The sequence below is a fragment of the Microcaecilia unicolor genome, chromosome 6, assembly GCF_901765095.1.
Source record: "Microcaecilia unicolor chromosome 6, aMicUni1.1, whole genome shotgun sequence".
Taxonomy (NCBI): Eukaryota; Metazoa; Chordata; class Amphibia; order Gymnophiona; family Siphonopidae; genus Microcaecilia; species Microcaecilia unicolor.
In genome coordinates, this window is record NC_044036.1 from 280439189 (window position 1) to 280456920 (window position 17732).

Below are 17732 nucleotides of genomic sequence, written 5' to 3' on the forward strand. Positions count from 1 at the left end.
GCCCCAGATCTTTGTCGATTGACAGTCATTTTGTACTTCTTCCATTTTCTTACTATGGCACCAACAGTTGTCTCCTTCTCGCCCAGCGTCTTACTGATGGTTTTGTAGCCCATTCCAGCCTTGTGCAGGTGTATGATCTTGTCCCTGACATCCTTAGACAGCTCCTTGCTCTTGGCCATTTTGTAGAGGTTAGAGTCTGACTGATTCACTGAGTCTGTGGACAGGTGTCTTTCATACAGGTGACCATTGCCGACAGCTGTCTGTCATGCAGGTAACGAGTTGATTTGGAGCATCTACCTGGTCTGTAGGGGCCAGATCTCTTACTGGTTGGTGGGGGATCAAATACTTATTTCCCTCTGCAGAATGCAAATAAATTCATATACTTTCCACAATGTGATTTTCCGGATTTAATTTGTGATGTGCTATCTCTCACTGGTACCAATAACCTACCCTTCAATTATGGGCTGCTCATGTCTTTGTCAGTGGGCAAACTTACAAAATCAGCAAGGGATCAAATACTTATTTCCCCCACTGTATGTGTTTATGTAAGTTGCATTTTACTGGTGTCCCTCTACATAGTCATAATACACAGGTGAGTTGAAAGAATTCAACAGTTTCTATTCAATCATCTGACCGCTCATAAATAAAAACATAATGTCAGAAGATAAGGACCATTTGGTACAGCAAGCCTACCCAATTATGATGGAGTACCTTGGATATGGTAACAACTTTCTTACAAGAAAACAAGGGCAAAAACATGACCGAGTTTGGCCTTGGGTAAAAAAGCTCTTTGCCTACCCCTTCCACTGCTTCAGCGCTTCCACTTCCCCAAAGCACTGCTGATACACCTAAGCCTCAACCTGTATTAGCCTTCTAACTGTATCACTCGCAGGCACACCCGGCCCCAGCTCTAACCAGGACACCTCAGCTGCTTGCTTGTATGATGGAAACTGCCACTGTGCCCAGAAATAAAAATCATATGGTAAAAAAAGACAAAAGAGAAAATGGAAACAAGGACACGAGACAGTTCCTTTGTACAAGTCCCTCCAGCCTACTCCATTTGGAAAGATCACAGAGGTCTAGACTTCTGCTGTCATGGCAGAAAAGCTTGCTTTTTGTTCCTGGTTTACAACAATTACCAGTTCTTGAATATGTTGGTGCATAAGATAGACAGGAAGGGCATTACTGAGAGGCCAAATGAAAAACATAATGGGGGAGGGGGGAACGAGAGGGTTGAAAAGCCAAATGGAAGACAGTGGTGGTGGTGGGGCTGGTCCTGGTTAACAAATGGGCATTTATTTATTGCATTTGTATCCCACATTTTCCCACCTATTTGCAGGCTCAATGTGGCTTACAATTTCCGTCATGACTTATGCCATGTCAGAGTATAGATACAATTGGTAATATATAAAGAAACATGGATGATGAACAATCAGGTAAAAAAAAAAAAGAGGAGAATATGCAATTGGTATCACATATTGAACATGAATTACATGATAAATTAGGCGGTACTAAACAGGGAGAAAATAATCCGATTGTTAAGTAGATGATGAAGAATTACGGTTCCAATTATGAGTCATTATGGTATGTCATGTTAAAGAGATGTGTTTTCAGTGCTTTACGGAAGTTAATTAGGTTGTGAATTATTTTCAGGTCATGTGGTAAAGCATTCCACATTTGCGAACTCAAGTATGAAAAGCTGGACGCATGTATTACTTTATATTTTAGACCTTTACAGCTGGGGAAATGAAGATTTAGGAATATGCGTGCTGATCTTTTAGCATTCCTAGGTGGTAGGTCAATGAGGTCTAACATGTAGGTCGGGGCATCACCGTGAATTATTATTTCCAGAAGCGCGTATTGTACGCATGCCAAGTGGAACTTGATGCGCATAGGTCATTACTGCCTGGTTACCATGTGAGTCTTTACCACTAGGTCAATGGCTGGCAGTAAGGTCTCAGACCCAAAATGGATGCGCAGCAATTTTGATTTTGCAAAAATTTTTAAATGGCCTTTTTTACAGGCGCACTGAAAAATGGATCAGCGAGCGCCCAAAACTCACGCCTTTACTACTGAAAGTCAATGAGGTACAACTAGATGGCCCAATCATTCTTTGTGGATTGTGCCGACACTCTAAGTAGCATGTCTCTAATTATATATTAATGTTTTAATGTGCTGTAATGTGTACTGTTACATTAATATTTTACTGCTGTAATTGTTTATTGCCTATGCCTAGATTGTTCTTGCTGTACTCCGCCTTGAGTGAATTTCTTCAACAAGGTGGTAAATAACTATGAGGAAAGGCTAAAGCGGCTAGGGCTCTTCAGCTTGGAGAAAAGGCGGCTGAGGGGAGATGTGATAGAGGTCTATAAAATAATGAGTGGAGTTGAACGGGTAGATGTGAAGCGTCTGTTCACACTTTCCAAAAATACTAGAACTAGGGTGCATGCGATGAAGCTACAATGTAGTAAATTTAAAACGAATCGGAGAAATTTTTCTTCACTCAAACATGTAATTAAACTCTGGAATTCGTTGCCAGAGAATGTGGTAAAGGCAGTTAGCTTAGCGGAGTTTAAAAAAGGTTTGGACGACTTCCTAAAGGAAAAGTCCATAGACTTGGGGAAAATCCACTGTTTCTGGGATAAGCAGTATAACATTTTGGGGATCTTGCCGGGTATTTGTGACCTGGATTGGAAACAGGATGCTGGGCTCGATGGACCTTTGGTCTTTCCCAGTATGGCAATACTTTTGTACTTAAAATTTGCCATGTTATGTTTTCCATGACAATAGGGGACACTGTATAGATTGACAGCAAGCAATATCGGCAAATAAATTATACATTTCTTAGTGCAATAGGATAAGAAGCCTATGACCACTGCTTGCCTTGGGTTGGTACCATGAAATGTTGCTACTATTTGAGTTTTTATATATAAACGAAAAAGCAACTACTTATCTGCTCAGAGCGCAGCACTAGCAAAACCTTTACTGCGCTCTGACTGAGCAGATAAGTAGTTGCTTTTTGGTTTATATATAAAAAACTTTTGATTCAGACGCCACTTAATGTTCAGCAATTTTACTGTGCTCTTGTTAAAGGTGATTTAGAACTTCTGTCATCATTTCAAACAGAAAAGCTTCAGAAATCCACTAAACACATGAATTACCTGTACAGTGGCTGAATATTGCCACTGTGGGCTAGATTCTAAATATGTTGCTAAAAAAAAAATCAGTGCTGAAAAAAGTGCTATTCTATAAGCTGCGCTTAAAGTTAGGCACGGTTTACAGAATAGTGCTTATGCCTGGGAATCCCGCCTAACTTTAGGTGCAGCTATTTGCACCAACTGAAATGTGGTGGAAATGTATGCACCTAAATTAGGTATGTATCCCCATTATTCTATAACGTGCATAAATTTTAGGAATGCCCATGCCCCTCCCATTTCCGCACCCACTTTTTCAGATCACGTATAAATTTTAGGTGTGGATCCCGTGCTTACATGTACAACTGTAAATGCCAATTAAATCTAATTAGTGCCAAAAAATGCTTATTAACATGAACCTTTGCTGCTTTTTCGGACTCTAACATGTACTCAGTGGCGTTCCTAGGGGTGGGGGGTGCGGTCCGCCCCGGGTGCACGCTGCTGGGGGGTGCCGCGCGTCTGTCTGCTCCGCTCGTTCCGTGCTCCCTCTGCCATGGAACAGGTTACTTCCTGTTCCGGGGCAGAGGGAGCATGGAACGAGCGAAGCAGACAGGCGCGCGCCCCCCCCCACCCCAAGCAGGTAAAAATGCACCCGGGGGGGGGTGTCCTTTTGCCGGGGGGGGGGAGGTGTGTCCTTTCGCGGGGGGAGGTGGCCTTTCTCCCGGGGGGGGGGGTCGCGCTGCACCGGGGGGGGGGGGGGGGGGTCAGCCACCCTAGGAACGCCACTGCATGTACTTTAACATAAACTGACTGACCACTGTTAAAAACAGGACACTGGGCTAGATGGATCCTTGGTCTGACCCATAGGGCAAATCTCATGTTCAGTCAGATGTATTTTTGGACTGGAATTCGTTGCCGGAGAACGTGGTGAAGGCGGCTAGCTTGGCAGAGTTTAAAAAGGGTTTGGACGGTTTCCTAAAGGACATGTCCATAGACCGCTACTAAATGGACTTGGGAAAAATCCACAATTTCGGGAATAACATGTATAGAATGTTTGTACGTTTGGGAAGCTGCCAGGTGCCCTTGACCTGGATTGGCCGCTGTCGGGGACAGGATGCTGGGCTTGATGGGCCTTTGTTCTTTTCCCAGTATGGCATTACTTATGTACTTATTATGCATATTGGCATTGATTATCTATGGATACAGAAACTGGTAAAAATATAATGTCTTTTGAAAACTGACCCCATATTTCTGAAAGAACTCTGCTGCTATTGTGTTATTGTGTTGTTAGTACAGCGTAGTGAGTGACTTCCCAGCTGGCCTTTGGTTACAGCAGTAGATCTCAAGACTACAGACTAGAACTCAGAAGTGGGTCAAGGAAAACATAAATGGAACACAAGATGCCTCACTGACAGCAAGGTCAAGATTAATGAGCCAGAGATTACAAGCATGTTGGGTGTTCTTAACATAACAAGGACAAGGTCGTATTAAAAATCTGAAGCATTTACAATCAATTGCCTTAAACATTGGGAACTTGGAATTCTTCTCTTCCTGAGAAGTTCCTTATCTTTGTCCCTGCTACATCCCCAAACATTCCTGCACATTTTCCTGTGATAAAAACATTTATACTTCAAGCTACTGAACCCCCAAGCTGACTATGCAACTCGTTACCTGCAACAAGCTCCAGCTTCTCTCCAGGGTCTCCTTCCGAGTACAGCTTTGGGTGGCATCGGTATCCAATCTGACTGATAAGACTGGCTGGGAGGGCAACCAAGTCTCGCCGAATCAGCACACATGAACGACTTTCCAAAGAAGCTCCATTCTGCTCTGTCTTCTCTTGGACTACGTTTGAAAGGGAGGGAGGGAGAGAGAAAAATGGGGGAGGGGAGAGAGAAAGAGAGAGATATCTTAGATAAGAGAAAGAGATATTTTCTATGGCTGAATGATACATCTTTTTTTGTTTTTCTTCTTCTTCCTTTAATAGGATGTACTTTTGGTCCTTTAGATTGTAAGCTCCTTTGAGCAGGGACTGTCTGTCCTCTGTGTTAAATTGTACAGCGCTGCATAACCCTGGTAGCGCTTTAGAAATGCTAAGTAGTAGTAGTAATATGCTTCGTTTACTAAATGTTGATCATTTAGGTTTTTTTTTTTTACTTTATTTTTGATGAAAAAGGATAGAACATATTTAACACCACCAAAGACTATAGGAAACAAGGCATATACAAAGACATCTTTCATCATGCCTATTATGACTGTCCTCTCGAGGGGTCACCACCACAGTCTCTACTATGCTATACCACTCGGCCACAGAAGGACAGTAACTCTTTCAAACCAACATTCATTTCCATTCTACAGCACTCTTAGAAATCCTCACATGTACCCACCCAGAAATAAATCCCCCTCCCCTCTTCCCTCACTTATGAGTCATTGAATATGCTTTCACGGGGTTTTTTTTTTTTTAATGAAATGAGGTATTCTGGAATCTCTGCCATAGATGCACATAGCGTTGCTTCTCCAGGCTTCCAATATGTTTGAACATACAGATTTTAAATCTTGCCATCTCCTTCATTCTTTACTCCCACCTTTTTACTGGAAGGTCTTGTTCTGATACCCAATATTGCAGAATAACTTTTTAAAGTAATATAAGGGAACTGTATATGCAATTTCTTTCTGGTAAGGTAAGTTTTTGCTCAATAAGGGTGTGTTGATCCCCTAAGAGGAGAGTGCTATAATACCAATTACTGTTGTTCTACCACGCCCTCTATAACTGACAATGCTTCTTGTCATGTAGTTAAAGCAGAGCATTCCAGAAAAGAATGCAGCGTCTAGGCCTGCTTATGTTTACATTTAAGGCAGGTTCCCTCCTCTCATAATCCAAAAATTGCTCCTTTGTCCCTAGTTAGATAGGCCTGGTGGAGTATTTTAAACCGGGTCTCCTGTAAGTCTGTAGATTTAGTTATGTCATAAGTGATGGAAAACAGTTCTAGAAATTTAGGCCAGGGAGGACTCCTTCCCCATGTCTGGTCACTAATGCATTGTCAATTTATCCATCTCCCCTAAATTTACAGTGGCAGAACAATCTATTAAAGAGAGTAGGAATTTTTGAGAATTGCACGTCCATTACCCCATAACCCCACATTTCCTTATATTGATGCTGCAATTCTGTCCAGTCAGGGCCTCCGAGAGGGGGGGCAGGGGGGACAAAATTCCCCGGGCCCGGGCCTCCAAGGGGGGCCCGGCGCCACAGTTCCCGGTCTCACCCGCCCACCCTTGGCTCCGTCGGCCGTCCACCACTGGGCCCCCTGCGTTCAAATCGGCAGCGCCGTGGCCTCACCTCCCTGTGAAAGCGCAAGATTGCCTCAGACGAGGGCGGGACACAGGGAGGGAAGGCCCAAAGGGAGGCAATCTTGCGCTTTTACAGGGAGGTGAGGCCGCGACGCTGCCGATCTGAATGCAGGGGGCCCAGTGGCGGATGGTCGATTGAGCCGAGGGCGGGCGGGTGAGACCGGGGACTGCGGTGCCGGGTGGCCTGAGTGGCGATTGGGGGGGGGGGGGGTCGGGGCGGCGGCAGCCTGGGGGGGCAGTAGCGGGGGCGGCCTTGCCCCGGGCCCGGCTCAGTCTCTCAGCGGCCCTGTGTCCAGTAGTGTCTACGTTGGAAATAACACAGCAATCAACAGAAAGGCAATGATCAGCAAATAAGTGCAGCAGTACAAAGACAAGCAGACCAGCAATTTGAAGAGATGTGCAGTTTATTAAAACAATCATCCAATCTGGCAACATAGGGCGATTGTTTTAACAAAACTGCACATCTCTTTAGACTGCTGGTCTGCTTGTCTTTGTACTGCTATGCCAGAGATAAGACATCATGAATTTGATAGAGATTTTCTATTTAACTCATATTTGTGAGAATGAGGGGAACTTCCCTTTCTCCACAGTCACTAGCTGCCCCAGATTCAAAGAACCCTGCTAACCCAAAATTGGAAAACTGATTTACCCATCCCGGGGTAAAGTCTACGTTGCCAACCATCTAAGAAAAGTGATGTCTCATGCATTTCCGATCGTCTTTTCTTCTACCATTTCCAGGCTAATCTGACTGGCTTCAAAAACTGTAATTTCTTTCTGTGTTCCCTTGTCCTACCGTCTTGCATGTGCAATAAGTTCATAAATGTAAAAGGGAAGTTTCGTCTTTCCATCTATCCCAGGGGTGAAAATCTGAGGTGGCCTGTATAACCCTCATGCACCCACCACATAAGTGTGGTCACATCATTCATTCTAAGATCCAGAACCCCCATGCTACCTTGTTTTTTGTCCAATATCAGTTTATTATACCCTATCCTAGATGTTTTTGCCTTCTAGATGAATCGTCTGATAAACAGAATGGAAAGCCATCTTATCTTTACACTTAATACACATGGGGATGGTTTCTAGTGGATAAATAGAAGAGGGAAGAATTGGGTAAAGGACCACAGACTCTAGAGACGAGAAGGACAATCAAATGCTTAAGAAGATTTATTGATCAAAAAGTCTCTGGAGTCCACGGTCCTTTTCCCACTTCTTTCCTCTTCTATTTGCATACTTCTGTGGGATTACAGAGTTCCCCGCATCTGTGGATTTTCGTTGTAGTGGGTAAAGCAACTTGAAGAGCATAACCATTTTTACTAAAGCCACTCTTGCCATAAGGGAGAGTGGCAGATCCTGCCATTTCTGAGAAATCTGTTTAATCTTTTCAATGTTGATATTATAGACCACTATTGGATGAGTGCTCAAATAAACTCACAGATATGTCAGTCTCTTAATAGACAGGATAGGTAAGGTACTATGCAAAGGTTTGGCTCTCTCTCCCGCCAAGGATAACAGCTCTGATTTATCACAGTTTACCTGAAGCCCAAAATCTTCCCACAGTTATATATGTTATCTGAAAAGCTATGCTCTGGTGGCACAGTGCTTGATCCAGGTAAAGCAAAATATCATCTACAAAGAGATTGATTCTACACTCTGACCCCCCTACCCTAATAACTTGTAGGTCCTTAACTGGCTCATTTTCAAAAGAGAAGGACACCCATCTTTCGGCATAAATCGGAAGATGGACATCCTTCTTCCAGGGATGTCCAAATCGGTATAATCGAAACCCGATTTTGGACGTCTCCAACTGCAGTCCATCGCAAGGACGTCCAAAGTTCAAGGGGGTGTGTCGGAGGTGTAGCGAAGGTGGGACTTGGGCATGCCTAACACTTGGACGTCTTTGACCCATAATCGAAAAAAACAAGGATGTTCCTGACAAACACTTGGACGTTTTCACTTGGACGTGTTTTTATTACGAATAAGGCACAAAAAGGTGCCCAAAATGACCAGATGATCACCGGAGGGAATCAGAGATAACCTCCCATTACTCCCCTAGTGTCACTAACCCCCTCCCACCCTCAAAAAACATCTGTAAAAATATTCTGTGCCAGGCTTTATGCCAGCCTCAGATGTCATACTCAGGTCCATGACAGTGCATGCAGGTCCCAGAAGCATTTTATGAAGTCCACAGCAGTGCCCCCTAGGGTGCCCAGTTGGTGTCCTGGCATGTCAGGGGGACCAGTGCACTACAAATGCTGGCTCCTCCGAAGCCCAAATGGCTTGCATTTGGACATTTTTGACATGGACGTCTTTGGTTTCGAAAATCGCTGCAAGTCAGAAACGTCCATGTCTAGGGACGTCCAAAATTAAAGATTTGGACGCCTATGATGTTATTTTCTAAACGAAAGATGGACGTCCATCTTGTTTCGAAAATACAGGTTTCCCCATCCCTGGATTTCGCCGTTTTGCAAGGACGTCCAAATCGCAACTTGGACATTTCTTTTGAAAATGCCCCTCTAAATCATCTAATCTTTATGACTAAAGGTTCTATAGCATGCAGGAAGAGTATAGGGGACAGCACACATCCTTGTCATGTGCGCCATTTCAAATCAAATCTAGGAGTGAATTTTCCATTCACAATTCATTGGGTCTAGGGCTGCGTGTACAGAGCCTTCACGGCCATATTTCCCTAATACCCAAAACAGACACTGCCATGATATGCTATAAAAAGCCTTCTCCATATCAAGGCTGGCAATTGCTGATGTACCACCATTATCCCCGTGTTCGTGCAAAGCCATCAACACTTTGATTAGATTCATAGATATACTTCCCCAGTACAAAATTGACTTGATCAGCATGTATGATGTAAGCTAAATACTTCTTGAGCCTATGTGCCCAAATCGATACCAACAGTTTAATATCTTGGTTTAAAAATGATACTGGCCTGTAAACACTCACCTATTCTGGATCTTTCTCTGACTTTGAGATACAGACTAAGGGGGGCATAATCGAAAGGAACGCCCACGTTTTGTTGAGGACGTCCTCACAAAACATCCTGATGGAGGGGCGGGGAAACCCGTATTATTGAAACAAGATGGACATCCATCTTTCATTTCGATAATACGGTCGGGGATGCCCAAATCTTGAAATTTTGGTCGTCCTTAGAGATGGTCGTCCCTAGACTTGATCGTTTCTGATTTTTGGCGATAATGGAAACCAAGGACGCCTATCTCAGAAACAACAAAATGCAAGCTATTTGGTCGTGGGAGGAACCAGCATTTGTAGTGCACTGGTCCCCCTGACATGCCAGGACACCAACCAGGCACCCTAGGGGGCACTGCAGTGGACTTCATAAAATGCTCCCAGGAACATAGCTCCCTTACCTTGTCTGCTGAGCCCCCCCAAAACCCACTACCCACAACTGTACACCACTACCACAACCCTTATGGGTGAAGGGGGTCACCTAGATGTGGGTACAGTGGGTTTGTGGTGGGTTTTGGAGGGCTCGCTGTTTCCTCCACAAACGTAACATGTAGGGGGGGGGGGGGATAGGCCTGGGTCCGCCTGCCTGAAGTGCACTGCACCCACTAAAACTGCTCCAGGGACCTGCATACTGCTGTGATGGACCTGAGTATGACATCTGAGGCTGGCAAAAAATATTTTTAAAGATATTTTTTTAGGGTGGGAGGGGGTTAGTGACCACTGGGGGAGTAAGGGAAGGTCATCCCCGATTCTCTCCGGTGGTCATCTGGTCAGTTTGGGCACCTTTTTGTGCCTTGGTCGTAAGAAAAACACGAGCAGGTAAAGTCGTCCAAGTGCTCATCAGGGACGCCATTTTGTTTCCATTATGGATCGAGGACGTCCATGTGTTAGGGCATGCCCAAGTTCCGCCTTCACTACGCCTCTGATATGCCCCCTTGAACTTTGGCCATCCCTGCAACGGAATGCAGTTGGGATGTCCAAAATCGGCTTTCAATTATATCGATTTTGACGACCCTGGGAGAAGGACGCCCATCTTCTGATCTGTGTCGGAAGATGGGCATCCTTCTCTTTCGAAAATGAGCCTGTATGTGTGCCAAGTTTTGTTTTCTGTTCCCTTATCCCCCACCAACCCATTACACATATCAAATAGGGTGGCAGACTATCAATCAGTAAGTATTATATAAAATTCTGGGTCATATCCATCTGGGCCTGGGGCTTTAGTAAGTTTCAGGTGTTTAATATTAAATTTGATCTCTTCCTCCTTAATAGGGTTATTTAGCCACTGAACCTGATTCCTGTGAGCTGGGGAAGTATCGGATCCCGAAAGAACTCTTTTCTAACTCCCTCATCCAATTCCATCTGATCATAAAAGCTCTTGTAAAACTTAAACTGTTCCAGAATCTGCTTTTCTGATGTGTATCTTTGCTCCCTACATCTTTAATAGATTGGATGACTTGTTCATTTAGCCTCTTTTAACAGATTATAGGGATATTCTAAGCAGGGAGGAACGTCCTATTTATAGATGTATTGGAAATCATGTGAATATAAGCCACCCACATGTAAATTTCCTTTTTGTATATCTCTGGTTCCTGTTATTGATATAAAATTTCAATTAAAAAAACTGTGAGAGCGAGAGAGAGAGAGAGAGAGAGGACTTAGTAACATAGTAAATGACGGCAGATAAAGACCTGAACGGTCCATCCAGTCTGCCCAACAAGATAAGTTTGATTTGTCCCTGCCTTTCTCAGGGCACAGATCGTAGAAGTCCGTCCTGCACCAGTTTTATTCTCCAAATACCGGCGTCGCCACCCAATGTCCGCTAAGATTCCATAGATCCATTACTTCTAAACAAGATTCCTTGGTGTTTATCCCACGCATGTTTGAATTCCATTACCGTTTTCATCTCCACCACCTCCTGTGGGAGGGCATTCCACGTATCCACCACCCTCTCCGTGAAAAAATACTTCCTGACATTACTCCTGAGTCTGCCCCCCTGCAACCTCAGTTCATGTCCTCTAGTTCTACCACCTTCCCGTCTCCAGAAAAGGTTCGTATGTGGATTAATACCTTTCAAATATTTGAACGTCTGTATCATGTCACCCCTTTTTCTCCTTTCCTCCAAGGTATACATGTTCAGGTCGGCAAGTCTCTCCTCATATGGTTTGCAATGCAAATCCCTTACCATTTTCTTTGCACTGCTTCCAGTCTTTTTACATCTTTAGCCAGATACAGCCTCCAAAACTGAACACAATACTCCAAGTGGGGCCTCACCAACGATTGGTAGAGGGGCATCAACACCTCCTTTCTTCTGCTGGTTATACCCCTCTCTATGCAGCCTAGCATCCTTCTAGCCACGGCCGTCAACTTGTCGCATTGTTTCTTCACCTTCAGATCCCTCAGACACCAACACCCCAAGGTCTCTCTCCTGAGTCGAGCTTGCTAATCTCTCCCTTCCTATTCGGTATCTCTCTTTTGGGTTTCTACACCCCAAATGCATCACTCTGCACTTTGTGGCATTAAATTTATACCATTTCTATATATTTTTCAAAGCCTGTTTCATTCATTCAGTGATACACCACAGAAAGTCAGTTCCTCTTCCAATGCAAAGACAAACATGAAAAATCAATGACAATAACAAAAGCCACCCAGAAGTGTTAAGCAGAAAGGGAATACTCTTAAAAGTGAACCTAATATTTTGTTCATCTAAGGAAGTTTTGACTGCTTAGGCCCACCATTTAAAAAAATATATATATTTAGATTTATCTCACACCTTTTCAGCAGTAGCTCGAGTTACATTCAGGTAGACTAGGTTCTTCCCTGTCCCTGGGGAGGTAACAACTTAAGTTTGTACCTGAGGCAATGGAAGGTTAAGTGACTTGCATAAGATTGCAAGGAGTATTAGTGGAATTTGATCCCTGGCAGTAAGCTACTTCCTCCCTCTCTCCCCCATTTTAAACATTAATTAATTATTGGGATTTATTAACCGCCTTTATGAAGCTGAAAAACAGTATTTGAATTTTGAACATAAATATCATTTCATTAGATTCTAGCCTCTCAAAACAACTCATCGCATGACATTGGATGTTAATCAATGCCAAAACCAAGGGCTATATCAAGTTCAGCAGCAGGCATTTTCTCCCTGGAGGAAAATATCTCCAAATGGGTTAATTTTACCCATACACTGACAGGAATGAACCTTACTCCTAAAGCCAGGATACATTGAATATGATCTCAGTCTCTCAAGTTTACCGCTAATGCTAGATGTATGACTTGCATCATGCAAAAGGGAGAAAGGGAGCTTCCTTGTGGAGTTGACAGGATGTAATATGAATGCACAACCAATCAAGGTGTGCTTGGAAATCACTGTCTCTTTACGTAAGGGGACAGAAACCTTTCCAGGTTGTGCTCTCCCCATTCATTTTCCCCAACCCCCCAAAAAAGAAGTAGCCAAGTGTCATGCAACCAATACTCTTGTTGTATGTTTTCCGCAATTTAAAAAAGAAATACCAGTTTTCGCCTAACAAATCTAATTTATTTTACAAACTGTATTTGTGTATTTATTGTCATATTTGCCCACCCCACCACTAGTTTTTCCTCCCTCCCACTATCCCCCTCTTCTCTTTTTCCCTCTGCTCCATTAGTCTCTCTCTCCCTGCCACCAATCCCCATTAATCCTAGACATTCACTCCCCTTCTCTTCCCCAAACTAGTGTCTCCTTCATCCCACCCACTCCTAGCAGCTTCTCTCCCTCATCAATCTACACATTCCTATTGGTCTTTCTTCTCCTCTTTCCCTACCTCATTCTCAATAGTGCCTATTTCTCCCTCCTCCCCCTGCCTCCCCCCTCCACACTCATTCTCCCTAGCTGCTTCTAAGTGTTCAGCCCATGCAGAATACCACCGACCCCTTGCCATCTCAGAACGTCCAAGCCCATGTAGGGTATTGCTGCTAACCCCCACCTCTTCCCCAAATTTTGTGCCTCAGCTCATTGAAACAAGCTCAGCTTCAGAATTCATCTCCCATTTACCCATGTCTTCTCCATTATTTGCTGTACCCCTTACCCCTGCACAGTATCTTGGCAAATTCACCCCCACAACAATGGAAGGCCATTAGGTCTGGCAAGGCGAGGGAGTGGAATAGCAAAATCTGTACCATCAATGGAAAAATGCAGTCCAGGGAAAGATTATGGCAATTGGTTAAAGAAAAATCAAGTCCTCCCTATTCACTGGTCTATGCCTTCCTGTTAGATACTGGTATTAACATTCTACAGAATAAGAATTTCCAACCTGGGTCAGATTAAAGGTCCAGCAAGCCCAGTATCTTGTTTCCAACAGAGGTGAATCAAGATCAAAGTACTTGGCAGGATCTCTTTTAATAGTGGCAGTGTTTGCTAGCAATTACATCGAGTTTGGGCAAAATCAGTAGCTGTAAAGTGGGAAAGGATGAAACATAGAATACATACACTGATGCGGATGGTAGCAAGTTTTAATATTCCAACATCTCTGCTTTGGGGATGCCTGTAAGTAAGCATCTGCCCCATCAGCAAAATACTTTTATCCAAAGTGATATGTATGTACTATGTAGACAATTTATTAAATATATCTCACAGAATGAGGCATAAATTTTATTTTCAACTACTTGAACTCTGTTTTCCCATTGTTCCACCTATAAGTTGAATTACCAAAAAAGTACCAAAGTCAAACAGAATACAATCACAGATTAAATTTCTTTCTATAGGAGGGAGAGAATGTTGGAAGGTATCAAGACTGTACCAAGTATATCAGAATTTACCATCACTCGTAGATTTAACATCCCTTCTCTTTATCCAGATCTCATCATAAGAACCAAATTTTACATTAACAGAGCAGTTGATGACAGGTGAAGACCGAAACAGCCTATCCAGCCTGCACACTAAGGGGCCCCTTTACAAAGGCGCCCTGAAAAATGGCCTGCGGTAGTGTAGACGTGTTTTGGGCATGCAAAGAATCATTTTTCAGCGCACCTGTAAAAAAAAATGCCTTTTTAAAATGTTTGCCAAAAGTAGACATGTGGCAAAATGAAAATTGCCACAGGTCCATTTTGGGTCTGAGACCTTACCGCCAGCCATTGACCTAGCAGTAAGGTCTCACACAGTAACTGGATGGTAATGGTCTACGAGCATAAAATGTCGATTACCACCTGCCAGAAAAGAAAACTTATTTTCCGGTGCCACAAGGGCCACGTGGTAGCTGGGCAGTAACTCAAAACTGACATGCATTGGGCACGAGTAGGCGCCTACGTGGCTTAGTAAAAGGGCACCCAAGATGGTTTGGGTTGCAAGTGCCATTCTACGCAGGTTACCCTCATACCTTCTTTTAGGATTGCGACTGCCACTTTATGGAGGTTATATCACACACCCTGTAATAGCTTTTCCAAACTACCCTCATAAGTACTTTGAAATATACAAAAACAAGAGATCTTGATAGGAGTCCAAAAGAGGGAAGATCCAGGAGGAAGGGTGATGGGAGCCTGTAATGGCTTCCAATGGAGATGGCAGGGATAAAGGAAAGAAATAGACAAGCATATGGTAGAATAGCAGCATTAAAACTACAAATCAAGGTATCTGTGGAAGAAAGAAAAGCAGGAAGGCTAAATGGGTGTTCAAACCATTATCCAGCCAACCACTACAACATTCTGAAGTTTCGGATAAACCAAACAATAGAACATGAGTGGCTTTTATGAACAGACTCGTGGCATATATGGTTTACATGCGTTTTCCAGTTTTACAGACTGCACAAATTCATCCTTGATTACTGTATATAAACATCATAAATGTTTATATAAACTTCAACATCCTCAGAACACAGAGGCAAAATTCATTTATATGTTTAAAAAGTTTGATCGGGCATTCTCCTTATTTATTATTTTTTATTTATTTGTTACATTTGTACCCCGCACTTTTCCACTCATAGCAGGTTCAATGCGGCTTACATAGTAAGTAGGATTACAAAGTAAAGTGTAGAGAATACAGGCTAAGCTTAGCAGAGTAAAGGAGATGCAGAGTAATGTGGATGTTTGTGAGAAGGACATCCATGCCTGGGCGTTTCTGTGAGAAGGATGTCCATGCTTGCTATGCCTCCGACACAAACATCCACATTTTGGACATCCTCAACTGCCATCGCAGGGACGGACGTGGAGACATATCGAAGGACATCCTCAACTGCCGTTGCAGGGACAGAGGCATAGAAATATCCAGTGTACCTGAATGTAACTCACCTTGAGGTACTACTGAAAAAGGTGTGAGCAAAATCTAAATAAATAAATAGTGAAGGACGTCCTCAACTGCCGTTGCAGGGACGGAGGCATAGCGAAGGACATCCTTCACCCATACTCTAAAAAAAAAAAGACGAAAGTTTTTAAAGTTGTTTTTTTCGGGGTGGGAGGTGGTTAGTGACCACTGCATGCCTTTTTCCATTCAGTTAGTGAATCAGTTAGTCCACTGCAGTGCCCCTAGGGTGCCCGGTTGGTGTCCTGGCATGTCAGGGGGACCAGTGCACTACGAATGCTGGCTCCTCCCACGACCAAATGACTTGAATTTGGTCGTTTTTGAGATGGGCATCCTCGGTTTCCATTATCGCCAAAAACTGGGGACGATCATCTCTAGGGACGACCATCTCTAAGGCTGACCTAAATGTTGAGATTTGGGCGTTCCCGACCGTATTATCAAAACGAAACATGGATGCCTATCTTGTTTCGATAATACGGGTTTCCCCGCCCCTTCGCGGGGACGTCCTGTGAGGACGCCCTCAGGAAAACCTGGGCGCCCCGTTCGATTATGCCCCTCCACGTGGCTTAGTAAAAGAGTCCCTACCCTACGTTCTGGTTTTAGTTCTACACTTAAACTGGGATTTCCATCAGTTAAGAATATTAAACTGAAATGATTCATGTAAGCTCTTTCTGTTATCTGTCCAGTAAGATTTGGGATATGGTACCTTTGCAAATTAGATCTTTACCTAATCATTTTCAATTTCACAAGGATTTAAAGACTAGTAAAATTCTATGATCTTAATAAGTGAATTTTAATTTTGATCCATGTTCTTTTTTTATCACAAATTAGCTGCCTTGGTATGTGCCTGCTTTGATTCCTGAGTAGATATAAGTACTAGAATATAATCCTCTTTAAACAGCATAATGTCATCATGTAACCTACACTTTTCACCTCCATTTTAAAGAGAGTATACAAACTCTGGAGCACTACTGTGGAACAAATCATAGAAGGCAAGTCTAGAGACAATGAAAAACAACAACTAATGTGCTGATTATAAAACTCCTTGGATGCTAATCAATTTGTCTTCCTCAATTAGGCCGACACAAACTTCAGAATTCCCCCAAGTAACCTGTGACAAGTAGGGGGTGAATTTGGGAGGGGAACAGAGCACAGCAAGAATCAGCCTGCGTTGATTACATGTTTAGCTAATCTAAGACAAAAAAACCAAAGCTGATTAATGCATTTTTATTTGAACCTGTGGTTTAAATACCTTGTCATTAAATCTGATATTTCTAGACTTTAATAGCTCTATTGTTATCAACATCTCTGAAGAGAAGTTAAAAATAAACTTTTTTTTTTTTTTTTTTACATATAGCAAAGCACGATTCTCTGTATACAACATTACAGGCGATTTCTCTGATTCATTTACTAAATCTCACCAAAGTACAGGACACCCAGAATTTTAAGACCAAATGCTCATGATTCTAGTGCCGTCATGCTCACATAAATTTGACCAGAACTGGACGAGGTAAATCCTAAGAACAGAAGAAAAGCTGAGCTGGGTCAGACCATGACCTGTTAAGTCCAATATCCTTCCTGTCTCTGACAGTGACAGTTTGAGTCCTAAGTACCTGGCAGATCCCAAAAATAGATCAATTACTTATAGCTGATTTCCAGGGATGAACAATGGCTTTCCCACGTCTATTTGGCTAATAATTTGTTATGGACTTTTCCTCCAGAAACTTGTCCAAGCCTTCTTTAACCCTCAGTAAGTTAATCACGACTGCATTCTCTGGCAATAGATTCTACAACATAATAATGTGCTGCATAAAAAATAACTTTCTATAATTTGTTTCAATCTGCTGAATCATTAGTTTCATGAAATGCCCTCATGTTTTTGTGTTTCACAGGTTAAACAACATTTCCTATTTAACCGTTCCTCCCCTCTCGTGATTTTATATCCTTCTAGCACAAGTAGACAGTAGCCTCCCCCAGTTATACAGTTAAACCACTTCTTTCTTTGTCAC

At 43.0% G+C, this 17732-nt stretch overlaps 1 protein-coding gene across 1 annotated transcript in view; it reads right to left on the bottom strand.

The window, feature by feature from the left end:
- NACC2 (NACC family member 2) overlaps window positions 1-17732 on the bottom strand; it is a 149366-nt gene that overhangs the window by 14971 nt on the left and 116663 nt on the right. The window contains exon 4 of the mRNA XM_030207942.1: window positions 4806-4976. Within this exon, the coding sequence (XP_030063802.1) occupies window positions 4806-4976 (171 nt within the window). The remainder of the gene's footprint in view (window positions 1-4805; window positions 4977-17732) is intronic.